General features: G+C 49.1%; 1 protein-coding gene across 2 annotated transcripts; it reads left to right on the top strand.

Annotated features, from left to right (window-relative positions):
• Positions 1–7,943: 7,943 nt before the first annotated feature.
• On the top strand, positions 7,944–15,819 carry AVPI1 (arginine vasopressin induced 1). 2 transcript variants are annotated; one of them, XM_025918384.2, is made up of 3 exons: positions 7,944–8,100; positions 13,947–14,243; positions 15,237–15,819. In XM_025918384.2, exons 2-3 carry the CDS (start codon positions 13,957–13,959, stop codon positions 15,394–15,396), a joined length of 447 nt encoding a protein of 148 aa, XP_025774169.1. In that variant the 5' UTR covers positions 7,944–8,100; positions 13,947–13,956; the 3' UTR covers positions 15,397–15,819. The 2 variants fall into 2 exon arrangements, with proteins under 2 accessions (XP_025774169.1, XP_086536684.1); XM_086680558.1 differs by lacking the exon at positions 7,944–8,100 and adding an exon at positions 8,107–8,463.
• The last annotated feature ends 705 nt before the right edge of the window (positions 15,820–16,524 follow it).

Here is a 16,524-nt window from a genome sequence, read left to right as displayed (position 1 = left end):
AGATCAAGAGTTGCACAGTCTTCCGACTGAGCCAGCCAAATGCCCCAGGAGAAAGTCCTTCTTACTTGTGAGAGGGTCAGCCTTTTTATTCTATTCAGGCCTTCAACTGATTGGACAAGGCCCACCCACGTTAGAGAGGGCAATCTGCTTTACTCAGTCTACCAATTCAGATGTTAATCTCATCCAAAAACATCATCCAAAAACACCCTCACAGACACACCCAGAATAATGTTTGACCAGATATCTGGGTACCCTGTGGCCCAGTCAAATTGACACATAGAATTAACCAGTACAGCGGGGTGCCTGGGTGGCTCTGTAGGTTAAGCCTCATGAGCTGATAGCGCAGAGCCTGCTTTAGATTCTCTGTCTCCCTCTCTCTTTGTCACTGCCCAGCTGGCACACACTCTCTCTCAAAGATAAATAATAAATAAATAAACATTAAAAAAAAAAGTAACCATCACAGGCAGCTCTGCAGAGACGAAAGATGATGAGGAAGAACAGCTGCCTATGACTTACTCCAGGTTGTTCAGCGAGACTTCATTTCTGTGCGCTCACTGTTGCTTTACAGTAACCTCCTTCCCCACTTCTTTACCTGAGATAACAAACAGATTTCTGTTTCTTATGATGGCACCTTAATGAAGCAAGGAGGGTTCGGATCCTAACTGTTGAGGTCTGACTCCTAGTTCCACTCCGCGGAGGTTTAAAAACAAAATGGCTCCAAATTCTTTGATTCCTCTTCCATCAAGAGGTTGGGTCTATGCTTCTTCCCCTGAATCTGGGTAAGCTTGTGACTCGGTTATAACTAAGAGGATGATAGAAACCACACTGTATGACTTTTAAGTTCTGTTCAAAAGACAAAGCCTCTCCTGCCTGATTCACGAGAACTCATATTTGTAGCCCTGAGCCACCATGGAAGAAGCCCATGTTCTAGGTCACATTGACAAGCCACTGAAGCACTCCAGTCAGAAGTTCTGGCCTTCAAGTTCCCCCAGCCTGGGCACCAGACATGAGAAATGAGCTTTCAAATGATTCCAACCCCCGGCTGTCAAGGCAACGTCAGCATTCAAGACTTCCAGCGGATGTCCTGACATTGTAGAGTAGAGACAAGCCGCTTCCTCCATGCACTCTCTGAATTCCTGTGTATCATTCGTGCTTTTTATTTTCTGTGTGTTATGATGTTTTGACATCTCGGGACCTTGCAGAGCCAGGGAGGGACTCTCCCTCCCAGATTTTGCTAATTCCTAAAGATAGCAGGTCATGTGATGCTGAGCATGCCTCTGACATGCAAACCAACCAATCCGGAGCCCATACTCCAAACCACCTCCTCTATTTTGGTTCTTACACTCCAGGAGGCAACATTCCTCTGCCCTAATCATCCCAGGGGAAGGTATCAGACAATTGGAGACAGTCCCTAAGCCCCGTGCCTGCTGGAATTATTCAAACTATCCTAAACCTGCCTAGCCTGCTTACTTTGCTGCAACCATTTCTTCCCATAAAAACTACAGTAAGAGTTTATGTCCATGCTTTTCTCTTGCTCCTTCTGCCTCCTGAATGACCCTGGTGCTTCGCCATGCGGCCCCACGTGGCATGGCCTGTCCCTTCCTCTGGGGAACTGTGAGTAACAAACTGTCTTTTCACTGGCAGCCATCTCCTGATCTGTTGGCCTCACTATTCCTAAACAAAACCAAAATCCCGAGTACATTTTTTTTTTAAGTTTACTTATTTATTTTGAGAGAGAAGTGAGAGCAGGTAAGGGGCAGAGAGAGGGGGGGAAAGAGAGAATCCCAAGCAGGCTCCACACTGTCAACACAGAGCCTGACGCGGGGCTCCAATTCATGAACCGCGAGATCACGACCTGAGCCAAAATCAAGAGTCAACCGAGAGTTGACCAAGAGTTAACCGACTGAGCCACCCAGGAGCCCCGAGCTTGAGTACATTTTAAAACATCCTGACCCACAGAATCCATGAGCATAATAAAATAGTCATTTTATACCCCTCAGTGTTGGGGTGATTTGTTAGGCAGTCGTGGTACCTGGAGGGCACGTTGACATCTTGCAAATCTCTCAACCTCAGCTTCTTCACGGGTTTAACGAGATTAACAGCATGATTTCACTGGGCTGTTGTGTGGATTTCATGAGATGTAAAGAGCTTAGCGCTCACATGTGTTAGTTTTATTTTCGATATTGTTTTCTGAACGAACTTGGACACCCAGCTCACTGGTTCCCAGTGCATCACTAGATTGTAAGACAGAAGCCTGCTGTCACTTGAGGGTTTTTTTTGGTTTTTTTTGTTTTTTCCACTTGAGGTTCTTTATCCTCGCCAACCTACCAGTCTCGCCATTGTCCACTGGATCAGCCGAAGTCCAATCATGAGACGGAAACCACACGTCATTTGAATAAGGAAACCTCAATGCAAGGAATTATTTACTATAATGGAGTGCTGAGGCATTGGCTCACAAGAAGTTAAAGATAACTCTAAAGAACACAGGAAAAGATGATATAAGGAACAGCCCCTACCCCTAGAGCTGAGATGGACCCTTAAGAAGAGGTTTCTTCCCCCTCCCTCCCACCGAGGCCAAGATTCAGATCTCCTTAGAAAGGACGTAGTAGCTGTGGCTCAGTGGCTGGCAAAGAAGTCTCACTGAGGTGCCGCACTTGTAGAACTTGCCAGAAATTAGCAAGGTGGGGTGCTGGGAGCAATCATTCACAGGGAGCGACCTCAAAAGTTATTGCAAAGCCACTCAGGTGGCTCAGGGAAGCTAGCAGCCACTGTGTGTTGCAGGCACTGAACGAGGCGCGCACATTGAGGGAGCCCCCACTGCAGGAGCCCACACGGCAGGACCTGGTGCCTGAAAAATCACGTGCACTCCAGGAGCCGGCCCTGGAGAAGCCTCGAAGGCTGCAGGAGCTCAGGGACAGGACACACCAGAACCAAGGAGAGAAACTTTTCCTCCTACGGTGTCTTGCCAGCTCCCTCTACTGACAAAGCTGAGCAGTGTGCCAGCTGGAAAAAGAAATATTTCCAGGCCTTTGCTCCGTTATCCCAGAGATAACTGGCACAGTCTACCTCTTTGGAGACGCATCTTCCGTACGCAAACTTTTACATACATTCGGACTTCCATACTACAATGAAACAACTCCTTATTTCCACCGAATGAGATACATCTCTCTTTCTTGGAAGTTCTCACATCCTGTCTCCAAAATAGGGAGATACACAGTCCCAACAGTCTGTATTCAATACTTCTGAGTTTGCCAGAGTCCCTCAGAATGTACTGTTAACTAAAGACTAAGCTGGTAACGTTAACTTCCGATGACTTACGAAACTTACAAATGAAAATGTGAAGAGAGAGAAAAAGAAAAAAGGTTACTATGTACCAAACTACCATGTATATACAACAGAAAGAAAATATGCAAAACTACTACAATCCTTATTTTTATGATTGGCCACAGGGCTGTTGTAAGAACCATTAAGGATTTTCTAGCTGCTTCATTGCTTCTACACTTATTGGTTGGCATTCTACCATAAGGGAGGCCTATTTCTTCTCCTCTGTGTACTCATTTATTCATTTATATATTGCTATGGACTAAGGTATTACTTCACTCACTGGGTTATAATCTGTTACTGTCGTGCTTTGTTTTGACGCTCTGCATTTGCTGATGGGAGCCCTCATCAACTGACTCCTAGTCCTTTTGATGTTTCCATCATTCTTTGAGTACTTCCTTACTTTCCAGCACAAGATGTTCTAGAATCATCTTGAAATTTCTCAACCCCAGTGGTTGATTCATTTCTCCAAGGAACCGTGGTTCCTTTTGTGGAGCATGGTACTGGGAAATCAGTATGTGGGCTGTAAATGTGCTTATTCCTACTGCGGCATCATTGCTTCTAGGCCCTCTCAGCAGACCCAGCTGGGGAATGTGTGTGTTTGTGTGTGTTCGTGTGTATACATACACATGTACACATGTGCACATACACATTTAAGCATATGCAGACATTTACAACTCACTTATTTCTATACCTACTTATCTGTTAAAAACCGTGAGTTCAGGGGCGCCTGGGTGGCTCAGTCGGTTAAGTGTCTGACTTCGGCTCAGTTCATGTACTGATTTGTGAGTTTGAGCCCTGCATCAGGCTGTGTGCTGACAGCTCAGAGCCTGGAGCCTGCTTCAGATTCTGTGTCTTCCTCTCTGCCTCTCCCTGCTCTCTCTCTCTCTCTCTCTCAAAAATAAACATTTAAATAAATAAATAAATAAATAAATAAGCATTAAAAAAATACAAACAAAAAACTGTGAGTCCATACTTGCTATGGACTGAATTGTGCCCCCCCAAAATTCACATGTTGAAGCTCCAGCCTCCGATATAAGTGTGTTTGGAGTAAGGAAGTAATTAAGGTTAAATGAGGAGTGGAGCCCTGATCTGATGGGATTAGTGCCCTTATAAGAAGAGACACCAGAGAGCTCTCTCTCTTCACCATAGGAGGACACGGTGAGCAGGCTGTTGTCTGCAACCCGGGAAGAGAGCTCTGATCAGAAACTGAATGGCCTGGCACCTTGACTTGCCGTCCACACAACTGTGAGAAAGCAAATTTCTGTTGTTAAACCTCCCCCCAGCCTGTGGTATGTTGTTATGGCAATCCGAGCAGACTAATATAAAACTGACCTTTAATTATAATCTACATTGGTTAGATTAGGTGTGGGTTTTTCGTTTGCTGTGTTTTGTTTTTTACTGCTTCTATATTGTACTATTTGCCTGTAGGACTTTGCTGTTTTTGGTTAAGTTCAGAGAAGAGGGCTGTAGTAAGTTGCCTTGTATAATGTCCTAAGAAGAAGGGTGCTTTTTAAAAAAGTTTAGAAGTACCAGGATCATTTATCAAGAAAAACAGAGTCGGGGTGCCTGGGTGGCCCAGGGGGTTGAGTGTCTGACTCTTGATTTCAGCTCAGGTCGTATCTCAGGGTCGTGGGATCGAGCCCCCGTCAGGCTCTGCACTGAGCTAAGCATGGCATTCTTGGCATTCTTTCTCTCTCTCCCTCCCTCTGCCCCTCTTTCCCGCTCACACTCTCCACCCACCTCTACAATTTAAAAAAAAAATCTTAAAAAAAAGGGAAAGGAAAAACGGAGCTGACTCAAGAGTCACACTACTGCTTGTCAGCTGAGGGTGAACATTCTCTCTGCTCTCCCCAGAACAGGACAGAGAGCAACAAACCCACTGGAGCAAATCTCAACCCCAGTGGGGAAGCATTGGTAAGAGTTGCTTGAACAACTCCTGCAGGACAGAGAGGGAAGGAGTCAAATGCTGGTTTAGTGTCTGTAGCAAGGTTTATATTGAGTGCTGTGACTCCTCACTTCATCGTCACAGCAACACAGAGAGATGGGCATGATTATTCCCACTCTATAGATGAGAAAATAGAAAAGTGGAGAGGTTAGGTATTTGCTTAAGGCTGAACAGCTGGAACCCCTTTCCTAGACTCTACTCCCCTAGAAACTAGCACCTTGCTGAGCCATACTGGCGCCCGGGGCAAAAGGAAACATACGCACTCCTATATGCACGTACCGAAATATCCTTCCACATTTTGAGTCAAATGGAAAAAGCTGATGAAAGCCCTACCATCAAAAAACAGGACCACACATAAAGCCTTGTGTTGCCCAATCTGTTCACACACTATTTTCAACCCTCCTAAAGCTAATTGGCAGGGAACGTAATAGTGACCTGCATGGAACTGTGGGCTGATTGGAAATGACTATTCCTGTTGCAAAATGACGCCAGGTCATAAAACAAACAACGGTCTGTCTTTATTTTAAGTGCTGATATTTTGTTCACCGTGGATGTTTTACGTTTTGCTTTTTAAAAATACTACATTAAAATATTTATCTGGATTATTTAGTGCCCCCTTAAATACTGCACCCAAGGAGTATTCCTCACTCACCTCACCTTAATCTGATACCTCGTAAAACCGAGTCTTGGCCTGAATTACACCAGGACTCTACTCCTCAGAGCCGACCTTCTCTTCTAAACAGGGCTCTGTCGGGGTGTGGATCCCAGACCCTGCACTCCGGCATGATGTTAGTGCCCTATCTTCTCATCAGAAACACTGAATCATAAAGCTGTAACAACAGAAATGGTTCCATTGTGTGGTAAGCATATGGTCACATGCCTGCAAAAGTGTTTGGAGAGACCAGATATTCTCCACCCAGCCTTAGTCACATCTGACCCAGAAGCCACAAGTTCCCAGTTCCTATCCTGGTAGGCTCATCTGAGCTCCTGGCATCAGGATACAGGGTACAGGCAGTCCCTGGTTCAGAAGCCCAGCCATCCTGTTTAGGAGCCCACACAGTCCTCTCTTTAGCCAAGCAGTTGGCTGAAAGGCGTTGCAGCAATCAGCCTTCTATTGGAGACGAACATTGCTGATTTCTTTGTTCTTTTTGCCATTTCCCCAGGTCTTCAGAAGTCAGGGAGACCTAGCTGCCTATTGCCAGGCGCCTTCCTGACCATTTTTGAACCAGTGAGCAAACAACTCCTCATCTTCCAAACAAGTAAACAAGCATTCATGGAGAACCTACCGGGCACTCTGCATCCACACCCGCCCCCTCTAATCCAAGTTCCAACCTATGGCCGAAGTGACCTTCTAAAAACACAAATTTGTCAGGAGGATGAAACGAGCTAACATTTGTAAAGTGCTGACTGGCATTACTAGCACATGGTGAGTGCTATAAAATATCTATTAAGTGGCACCTGGGTGGCTCAGTCTGTTAAGCGTCTGACTTCGCTCACGCTCATGTCCTGATCTCACGGTTGGAGCCCGAATTGGCTCCGCTCAGATTCTCTGTCTCTCCCCACTCTGCCCCTCCCCGACTTGTGTGCAGTCGTGTGCTCTCTCTCTCTCTCTCAAAAATAAACTTAAAAATAAAATAAAATGCCTATTAAACAAATATATGTAATGGTATTCCCTGCACAGAATCAAATGGAAACTTTTTCACGGCCCCCCTCTGCCTCCTGCTTCCTCACCAATCTCTCCCTTGCTAGCCTTACTCCAGGAGTCCAGCTACCTCCTAGACTTAGCACATGCCATACTCTCTTCCTTAAACACTCTTCCCAGACCCACTCCTTTTCATCTGACCAACTTCAACTCCTCCTTCACATCTTAGCTTAGATGTTGCTTCTTTCTATCTCCCAGGACCTCCTACAAGGAGCTGAGATTCCTTCATTTGACTCTTTTCTAGCTATAATGTTTATTACAATTGTAATCACTGCTAAAATGTTTTAAGCTTTTTAATATCTGCCTCCCTTACTGGGCTGTAAATTCCCCCAGGGCAGGGGCTTATAGGGGTCTCCTATGCACTGCCTGTTAAGGAACTTGGACAGGGTGGGTCCCTAATGGACTGACCATTGCCCAATGAATGTATAAAACCTTCTTAATACTGTCATTTAGGTAACTGGCCCAAGGTGACACAGCTGCTGTAATACTCGAACCCACGACATGCCAGCTTTGAAGCTCAAGGTCTGACTATCCCTTCCTTTCCCTCAAAGCAGGAGCCAGAAGGCAAGTGGTCTGTCTGGGAAGTGAATTTAAGGAACTGCAGGTCTATTTGCAGAGGGCCACACGCGGCAAGGAGCGCGGCGCCTTGAGCGCTGGCCTCGGGCCCAGGAGAGGGGGCACCCGTCACGTGTACCCGGCTGGGCTCGCAGCCGCCGCACCCGGAGGCTGGAATGCGGCCCCGCCCGCTCCCGCGCCAGCAAAACCGCGCTCTCCCAGGGGACTGACGTCAATGAAGGGGGAGCCTCCGGGCGCCGCGCTAGGGCGGCCGAGGGAGGAGGGAAGGGGCCCCGGCGGACACGCCCCTCGCCGCTACTCCGCTGCTGATTGGACCCGGGGAATCTTCGCACTCGGGTTTCGGGGCCGGCGAAGGGAAGGAGGAGGAGCCTGAACACGCCCCTCGCTGCTCTGTTGCTGATGATTGGCCCACAGAGTCTCCGCGTTCGATTTTGGAAGGCTCTCTCCGGAGCTCTCACCAGGGCTTGGCCGAGGATTGGCTCTTCCCCGGCTGGGGAGCGTTTTCTCCCGGGAGTCGCGGCTGTGACCTAGGTGGCCCGCCTTGGGCAGCCAGGTACGTAGGTCGGCGGCCCCGCTCGCGCTGCGGTAGGAGCGGGCGGGCTGGCCGTCAGAGCCCGGGTGCCGCTGGGACCCGAACCCGCAGGGCCACTTTAGGGCACGGCATTGTGCGAAGCGGCCACGTCTGAGCCCCGGGGACCGATCTGTGCCGGGGGTTTCGCCCAGCGATCTGGGCCAGGATATCCCCTCCCAAGCTCTCGTCCTGTGGGCGAACGCCGCCCGGTCCTTGTGAGCACCTTCACAGCAGGAAGCGCAGAGCTACGCCCGCCCTTTCGAAAGGCCGTGAAGGGTTTGGGGTGGGCACATCTTAGCTTGCCCCATCCCGATTTGAGGTCTGTCGACGCTGCCCTTCAGCGTGGTGAGTAATCGCTCCCACTCCCCGCGGGGCCGCGGAGTGCTGAGGGCGCCGAGGCTGCCTTGGGAGATCTGACTTTCAATCCCTGCGCCTTCCGAAACCCGCAGAAGCAGATAGCAGGCTCGAGAGGTTTCAGAGCCTCCTGGGTCATTCCTTCCCCCGAAGACCTCGTCAGCCGTCTGGCAGGAACAAAAATAAGAGTGGTTGAGAGCCTGGGCGCTGGGATCATATACTACCTGGGTATATCATCAGTTACCTCCTGTTTGACTTTGGGCAAGTTACTTAACCTTTCTGAGCTCGGGTTTCTCATCTGTAAAATGGGTATAACCAGAGTGCCCCTCGTAGGAGTGAGGATTAAAGAGATTACCTATTTGAAAATGATGTTCTGTGCTTGACACAAAGCAAGCTGCCTCAATGGCAGCCGTGACTTAAAAGTCCACAGATGAATCCATCTCCCTTTACCCTCTTTCCCCAGAGTGTAGTCCCCTTTTGAGGGAGTTTCATGAAAATGAAAATGGTTCTATACTGTCTGGTTGTTAAACAGCCTTTCCCTTAACATCACTCATTCATGGTATAATGTACCGAGATGGACGCTTGCACGTACTTTTATCTCCCTTATTCCCTTGAGGGTTATTTGTTCTCACTCTTCTCACTATTTTAATGATGAGCAAAATGAGTCAGGGGAAACGGGCTTGCCAACGTCACTCGGTTATCAGTGGCACAGCCAGAATTCAGGGTTCTTGAACCACTGAAAAGAGTTACTGCTAGATCTAGAGTTTCTCTTCTGGTCATATCTGAGAACTGGTCTGGGGGTAGGTCCCCGTTCCCTTTTCCACGTCCACATTAGGTTTGGAGACCTAACGTGTGCAGAACGTGTGCAGTTGTCTCAGGCACTCCTGGCCGGGGCTAGGCCCTAAAGGGCCGGGGCTCACACTGCCATGTGGACTGGACCTCCCACTGGAAGAGCCACAGATTTTGGCAGCTGTCCAGGGTCAGGGAAGCAGTCCAGGGCCACAAGTGTTGATTTGGGCCTTGGGCCAGAGCCTCCAGTTCTTCTTCCAAGAGGCCCTTTGCCTCCGATTACAGATTATTACCATCACCAGAGTTATCTGAAGGAGGTGAGCTGAGCGTGGAAGCAGTTGCCCCTCCGGCTCACACAAAGTGTGCTCTGCCTCTTGTGGATACCTGTGCCTCCCTGAGACCAGTCAGAATAGCTGTCTGAACTGAGCTTCATATACCACAAAAGATGCTCAATTGCGCACTACATATGTTGCAAATTCACTGCGTGGTGAGTCACTTTTTAAATATATGTCTTTGTTAAAGCTCTGTAGTTCATTTATTGCCTATTTCAAAGCAAGTTGAACTTTGTCATTTTCAACATTTGGTATTTACTTTGGGGGTTCATTTTTTAAGCTAGCTTGTGTCAAATTGCAATTTGCAAATGAGTTTTTACTCATTTGCTTACAGACCCATGTTTATATTCTTTCATATCAACTCTGGAATGAAAGATCCATTTGTAATCTTTTAATAGCCCTGTGGTGTCATTTTCTAGTGTAGAAAAGTACCATGGTTCAAGCATACACTGACTTTCCTGGATTCAGGTCTTATCTAAGAAATTGGGGGGAGGGGGGAAATCACACATTGAATAAGATAGGAAATGTTTTTTCTGGGGAGGCTGGCTGGCTCAGTCAGTAGAGCAAGCCACTCTTGATCTCAGGGTTGAAAGTTCGAGCCCCACATTGGGTGTAGAGATTACTTAAATATAAAATCTTTGGGGTGCCTGGGTGGCTTATTTGGTTAAGTGTCGAGCTCTTGATTTCAGCTCAGGTCATGATGTCACGGTTCCTGGGATCAAGCCCCACATCGGGCTCTGCACTGACGGTGTGGAGCCTTCTTGGGATTCTCTCTCTCTCCCTCTCTCTCTGCCCCTCCCTCTCTCATGCTCTCTTTCTCTCTCTCTCAAAATAAATAAAAATCAACTTAAAAAAAGAGAGGTTAGGATTCCTTTAAAAAAATAAAATAAAATCTTTAAAAAATAATAAAAGTAGGGGCGCCTGGGTGGCTCAGTCAGTTAAGTGTATAAGTAAAAATAAAATCTTTTTTAAAAGTTTCTTTTGATAATAAAAGTTCTGACTCAGTTTTCCCCAAGTTTACATCTAATCCTATGTGAAATACATGGATTTTTATTCCCAGTCTCACTGCTGGCTGAATCCCAGGGTGGGAGGCAGAGCCAAGAGTGAGGATCTCAAAATCTGGGGGTGCCAAGTCTCCCCACCCCACGGTGCACGGAGGGTACGGTGGAAACTGGCCCAGACTCACCCAGATGGTTTGTTGGTGTGTGTAACTCACTGTAACGTGGAGGCTAAAGGCTGGAGGCAGGGCCTTGTAGGCCCTTGCAGCCTGGCAGAGGTGGCCGGGGCCATCTGGGAAGTCAGGCTGCAAGCCATCCCCGAGGCCGCTGCTGCTTCATCCTGTTGCCATTTTCCCTGAAGGGAGGGTAAGAGGGCCTGAGTCTGAGAGAAGCAGGATCGCCCCTTGTCCCACTACCCAGACCAGAGGAGGAGTCTGCCCCGGGCTAGGCCACAGCCAGCCTGGGTCACTGGAGTGCTTCACAGCAGTGATCTCGCTGCCTTCTCCCACGCCCTAACCCCACATCCCACGGCAGCAAAACAGTGTGTTGTCTCCATGGAAGATTGAGGAGGGCAGAAAAGGGCAACTATTGGTTGGGGAATTTCCTGGCACCTGATATTAGCCAGACCTGTCCGCACATGGCCTTGGCAGACAAGCAAATCCAACTGCTGCTTCTGTACAGACCTAGTCTCCCCAGAATCAGGGACTCTGCACACGCCCTCTGAGAGCATAATCATCCTGTTCTTCTTACAGATGTAGAGGGAAACCGAGGCCCATGGAGGTGACGTGAAGTGCCTGAGGCCCCTTGGCCGCTGAGTGGCAGAACTAGGGCCCGGACGTAGTCCTCTGACTCATGAGCCAGTACTCTGTGCACTGGGCTGGGTTGCAGTTCCAGATTTCTTTTGTGGGAGCTGGGGATCTTCCTCTTCAGAGCGCCGCAGGTTAAGGCTAGAACAGCTGGTCAAACAGTAAACAGCTCTGACGTTAACAAAAAGATTAAAATAAATTCTACCACCCCGCCCCTGCCTCGTGTGCATGTGTTCATTGTTCTTCCTTTCCCACTGGAGGTTTCCTCCTTTGTGAATCAGGTAAGAACAGTGAGACACCCCCACAGGAGCGATGGGAAGAAATACGCTCTGAGCTGCTTGGCTGTGAAGGCAGCTGTGGTTTTCGTACACGGTTGCAGTCCCCTTACACCGGGTCCTGACCTTGGCTGAGCCACTGGCATTTCATCTGTATCTTGCCTTCCTTTGCCCCACTGTGCGCTGGGGTGAGGGTAACAGCGTCCACTCCTAGAATGCTTTTGAGGATCAGATGATATCATGCATATTGCCACGTTGCCTGGTGCAGAGTAAATGCCCCATAGTTAGCTTTTTTCCTTTATCAGCCTGACAGTGTTACTTGGTGACTGTTTTCTGGTCACAGTGTATTTTTATTATCCAGCTCAGGGGATTTAATTACCACACATACAAGGTTGTTAACTGGATTCCATAATAGTGCCCAAGGAGAGGTAGATTTTAAAATTCCCATTTCCAGATAAAATGCACAATTTTTATGAAATTAATTTACCTGAAAATCTTCTACAGGTTTTAGTTATTAAATCTTTTGAAGAGAGTGAGGTTCTAATAGGCCTAGACACTGGGACAGGGGGAGTGTGGAAATTACTGGAATGAGGAGGGTGGCTGTTGAGGTGAGGAGGGAAAGCCAGGGAAAGGGAGGGCCAGTTACATTTGAGGAGTCTAAACGGGATGGAGAGATGGTTCAAACTCTCAGGAGAGTAAAGGCAGGTGCGAGCCAGGGCCACTCTGCAAGCAGGCTGAGCACTGGAAGCTGGGAACGCGTTTTTTATGATTTCCATTCTGTGTAGGTTTGTCACGGTGAGCATGGACGTTTTGTGTTTAAATGCTTTAGTTTTTGCTCCCCCCGCCCCCTTTTAAGCTAGTGTCAAAAGGGCAGCGGGTGGGCATTTCGTTTATTTGGCTCTTATCAGATACCTGATACCACACTAGACTCATTCAATCCTTACAACAATCCTGGGAAGCGGTTATGAGCCCCATTTTACAGCTGAGCAAAGAGGCTCAGAGAGGTTGGGTAACTTGCCTAGGGTCATAGCTAAGAAGGTGGCAGGGCTGGGATTCAAGCCCAGTTCTGTGTTGTGCCAGAGTCCTTGGTCCTCCTTGTCTCTAGTCTGCCTTCCAATCTCATAACTTTTTCAGGCTGTACTAGACAAGGGTAGGGTGAGTGAGCCTCTTATGCCTTTATTATTCAAGGTGGAACTCTCTCGAACTGAGGAAGACCATTTAATTTTCATTTTCGGCAAGGTGGGGGAGGACTTGGACATAAGTCTTCCTTTTAATTAAACTTCTAAGATTTCAGCCTCTGCCCATGGTTGTATATTCTAACCCTGTAGCTGCGTCTTCGTCCCTACGTTCCTCTCCATGGCCTTTTGGACTACAGTTAGATCTGACTGGTCTGTTTCATACTGTGTTTGTTAAACTGTATGGACTTGGTTTGTCTCTGAGGGTCTTGAAAATAGATGGGATGACTGTTCTCAATTTTACAGATGGAAAAGCAGAATAGTAGAACACTGTTCTTAACGCTGCCTTCACTCAGTCCTCACTGCAACTCAGGCCAAAATTGGTATAGTTTGAGAAGTTTACACAGGAAGCAGCTGAGCCAGTAAGTGGCGGAGGTGGCTAGAAGTGGGATTCCAGCCTGGGTAGCCCAACGTCATACCCCTTTCTCACTTCTGTGCTAAGAGCCTGGGCCTTGGCATCAGCAGTATCTGGATCTGTCCTTCAGTTTCTTCATTTGTGAAACGAGGGTACAGCCCCTACCGCATATGGCTGTCGTGCTCACATTTCAATGACGTGACGTGACTACGACTTACAGCGGTGCCCAGTACATGTGAAATGCTCGACACATTTCCGTGGCTGCTGCTGCGTCGTCCTTACGACCTGGATGTCCTGGGGTCTGCCTGGGCTTTAGAACCACAGACCTGGGTGCTACTCCTGGCTCTGCACTTAACCAAGGCTTCGTGTCTGTGGAAGGATCATTTCAACTGAGCTGTACTTCATCTGCACGGTGGGGATAAACAAGTCTTACTTCACTGGTTGCCGGGCCTCTTCAGGGAGGTAGTACATGTGTAGCACTCATAAGCACTTTATAATAAAGTCTGGCTATCCTTATGCATATAATTTCCCCCAGGTGCCCTGGCAATTGGAGTGATTTTAAGTCAAGACTTACTGCACAGACTTACTGGAGAACAGAAACACCAGAAGCCCTTGTATCCGTCAGGACCCCAGGTTTGGGAAGGGCCTGCTGAGCTGATGCCTCTCCGTGCTTTCCTTCCCCAGAGCACCCAGGATGGGAACGCCCGCCTCTGTGGTGAGCGAGCCGCCCCCCTGGCAGGCCCCGGCTGAGGCCCGGGGCCGCAAGCAGGCCACAGCCAACATCTTCCAGGACGCCGAGCTGCTGCAGATCCAGGGCCTGTTTCAGCGCAGTGGGGACCAGCTGGCCGAAGAGCGGGCACAGATCATCTGGGAGTGTGCGGGAGACCACCGTGTGGCAGAGGCCTTGAGGAGGCTGCGTAGGAAGAGGCCGCCCCGGCCAAAACCCCTGGGCCACTCACTGCACCACTGCAGCCGGCTCAGGTGGGTTCCTGGAACTGGAGGCCTGAGGGAAGGGGGGCACTACTGATGCTCCTTCCACCATTTTCTGGCTGTGTGACCTGGAGCTACTGACTTGGCCTCACCGTAAAGTATCTGCCATGGGGGGGGGGTGCGGGGGGAGGTACACAGTGCCTACGATTGCTGTTACTGTTGGAGTCCTGGAGGATCTTGTGAACTTCCACAGAAGGGAATGCCTGGGTCCTATCAGTGCCACCTCATTTTGCAGTGATTCTCAGCCAAGTGGGAGGGACTATTGTTTGGGAGGAAAAAAACGTGTTTCCCTGTTGCAGAAGAGGTAACAAATCAAGAGTAAACCTGGTTAAGATCTTGCCTGTGGAATTACAGAGAATATAGCGTAGGAAGGTTCGGTAGAGCCACTGAGGGTTAAAAATTGTTGAGGAACTTCCAACTTCCCCTAGTCATCCCCCTCTGTGCCTAGGTCACTGACAGCCTAGAACAGCGAGCCCCACAGGGTTGAGCGGAGCCACACAGCCTAGCCAATCACTGTGGGTTACACTCTGCCCTCCATTCTTCCCGCTGCCTTCTCGGGCCCCAGAGTCAGAATATTAGTCCTGGATAGGTCTTCCGAGTCATCAGGTCCAGGGGGAGCAAATCAGCCTCTTGCTCATATGAACTTTAGCTGACTTGCAATCCCAATTTAAAACATCTTGCTAAGGAGGATTCTTGGTTCCTCCAGTCTCATATCACGGCTGACTAATGATGGCTGCCACAAGTACAGCATGAAGCTGGAGAAAGGCTGAGTTGTCACACACCCCGATCTAGTCCAGCTCTCTTTACAGAAAAGAAATCTGAAAGCTTTGCCTAGTCTTTAGCAATCAGGGGGGCAGACGAGTCCAGAGCCCCGGTCTCATTTTGCCCCAAACGGTGTGTTTAGTTCATCCTGACCAAAATCTCTTTAGCCTGCATTCTGTTCTTCCTATTGATTTGGGCCTATCACACACTTGTTCCCTGCAGAATCCCCGAGCCCCGTGCTCCACTGGCCGACCCACAGAGTGGTGCCACAGAGATGGCCTCTGGCGATCAGTATCTGAACTCCAGGAGGACAAGTGCCAGGATCCGCCGGAACTGGAAGAAGCCAGGCCCCACAAGCTACCTCCATCAGATCAGACACTGATCCAGGGAAGGGGCTGGGAACGGCAGTAACTTCCCCAGGAATCACAGGGACTTTTGCCAAAGGGCCCAGGAAGTGAAGAAGGAAGACAGACTGGAGGCAGACAGCCCCACAGTGGTAAATGGAAGGCCACTACCACTGGCCTGCTCCGTTCAGAACAGGACTGGAGGTGTCCCCTGAGCTCTACACCATGTGGGACCCATTCCTGCCTCAGCTCTTCCCACCCGACAGTATACTCGGGCTGCATGATATCCCCCTGGGAGTCCAGCGATGGGCACGGAGACTGAGCATCTCACCACTCCTGCTACTAACCCTCCTGCTACTACTGTAACCCATGGTCCAGCCACCTGCCCACACCCCTGCCTGTCAGGCTAGTGCGAGGAAACCGTGGTTTAAGTGGCAAAATAAAAACATTTGCATCAAGAACTGTGTGAGTCTGTCACAGAAAGGGAGGCTTCTTCAATGGACATTCTGGAGCCAGGGGGTGAGGGCTTGCACTTATTGCAGGGAAGGGGTGTTCCCGGGAAGGAGAAAATAGGCCAGGCCTCCTTTTCCCCCGAGAGCAACACCCACCACCCCCCATCCCCTAGATCCTCTGTGCTAAAGCCTCCGTTTCCAGAGATCGGGAGATGGAAGCATTTCCGTAGGCAGTCCTGATCCACAGGAGAGAGAGGGTTCTTGGCCTCTGGCCAGTTCTAGAAGGGGAAAGACTATTCCAGTCCGCCTTGCACAGTGGGCAGTGAGCCTGCAAAGGAGTGGCTGCCAGCTCCTCAGATGGCATCTTTATCCCCATGGGCCAACCATCCTGAGGTGGGTCAACAGTTGGACCAATCGTTCTTGAGCCTCCAGCATTATCTGAGATTCCCTGTGGCCTGATAACCTTTAAGGGGAGGATTTTTGACTACTTCTACTGGCTTCACCTCAACAGCATATTATGTGCTCATTAGCATTCACCTCTGTTTCCCAGGCATCCTATCTGTCCCATTACGCACCCTTTAAAGGACCCAGGGTTCAAAGTGCTTCAAGCAGGCAGTGATGCGCACAAAGGATACGCTGCCCTCTTGTGGCCAAGAAGAGAAGCAGAGCGCATTCCTCATCCCAAACCCATAGGGCTAGAGGATTTTGTTACTC

The sequence above is a fragment of the Puma concolor genome, chromosome D2, assembly GCF_028749965.1.
Source record: "Puma concolor isolate L17-30 chromosome D2, mPumCon1.1.hap2, whole genome shotgun sequence".
NCBI lineage: Eukaryota > Metazoa > Chordata > Mammalia > Carnivora > Felidae > Puma > Puma concolor.
Note: the sequence above shows the minus strand (reverse complement) of the source record. Positions and strands in the feature narration are given on the sequence as shown.

Excerpts from the sequence above, each read along its gene's own strand:
- AVPI1 (XM_025918384.2), top strand. The coding sequence starts at position 13,957 with ATGGGAACGCCCGCCTCTGTGGTGAGCGAGCCGCCCCCCTGGCAGGCC. Across the intron at positions 14,244-15,236 it reads CACCACTGCAGCCGGCTCAG|AATCCCCGAGCCCCGTGCTC; the intron begins GTGGGTTCCTGG and ends TGTTCCCTGCAG.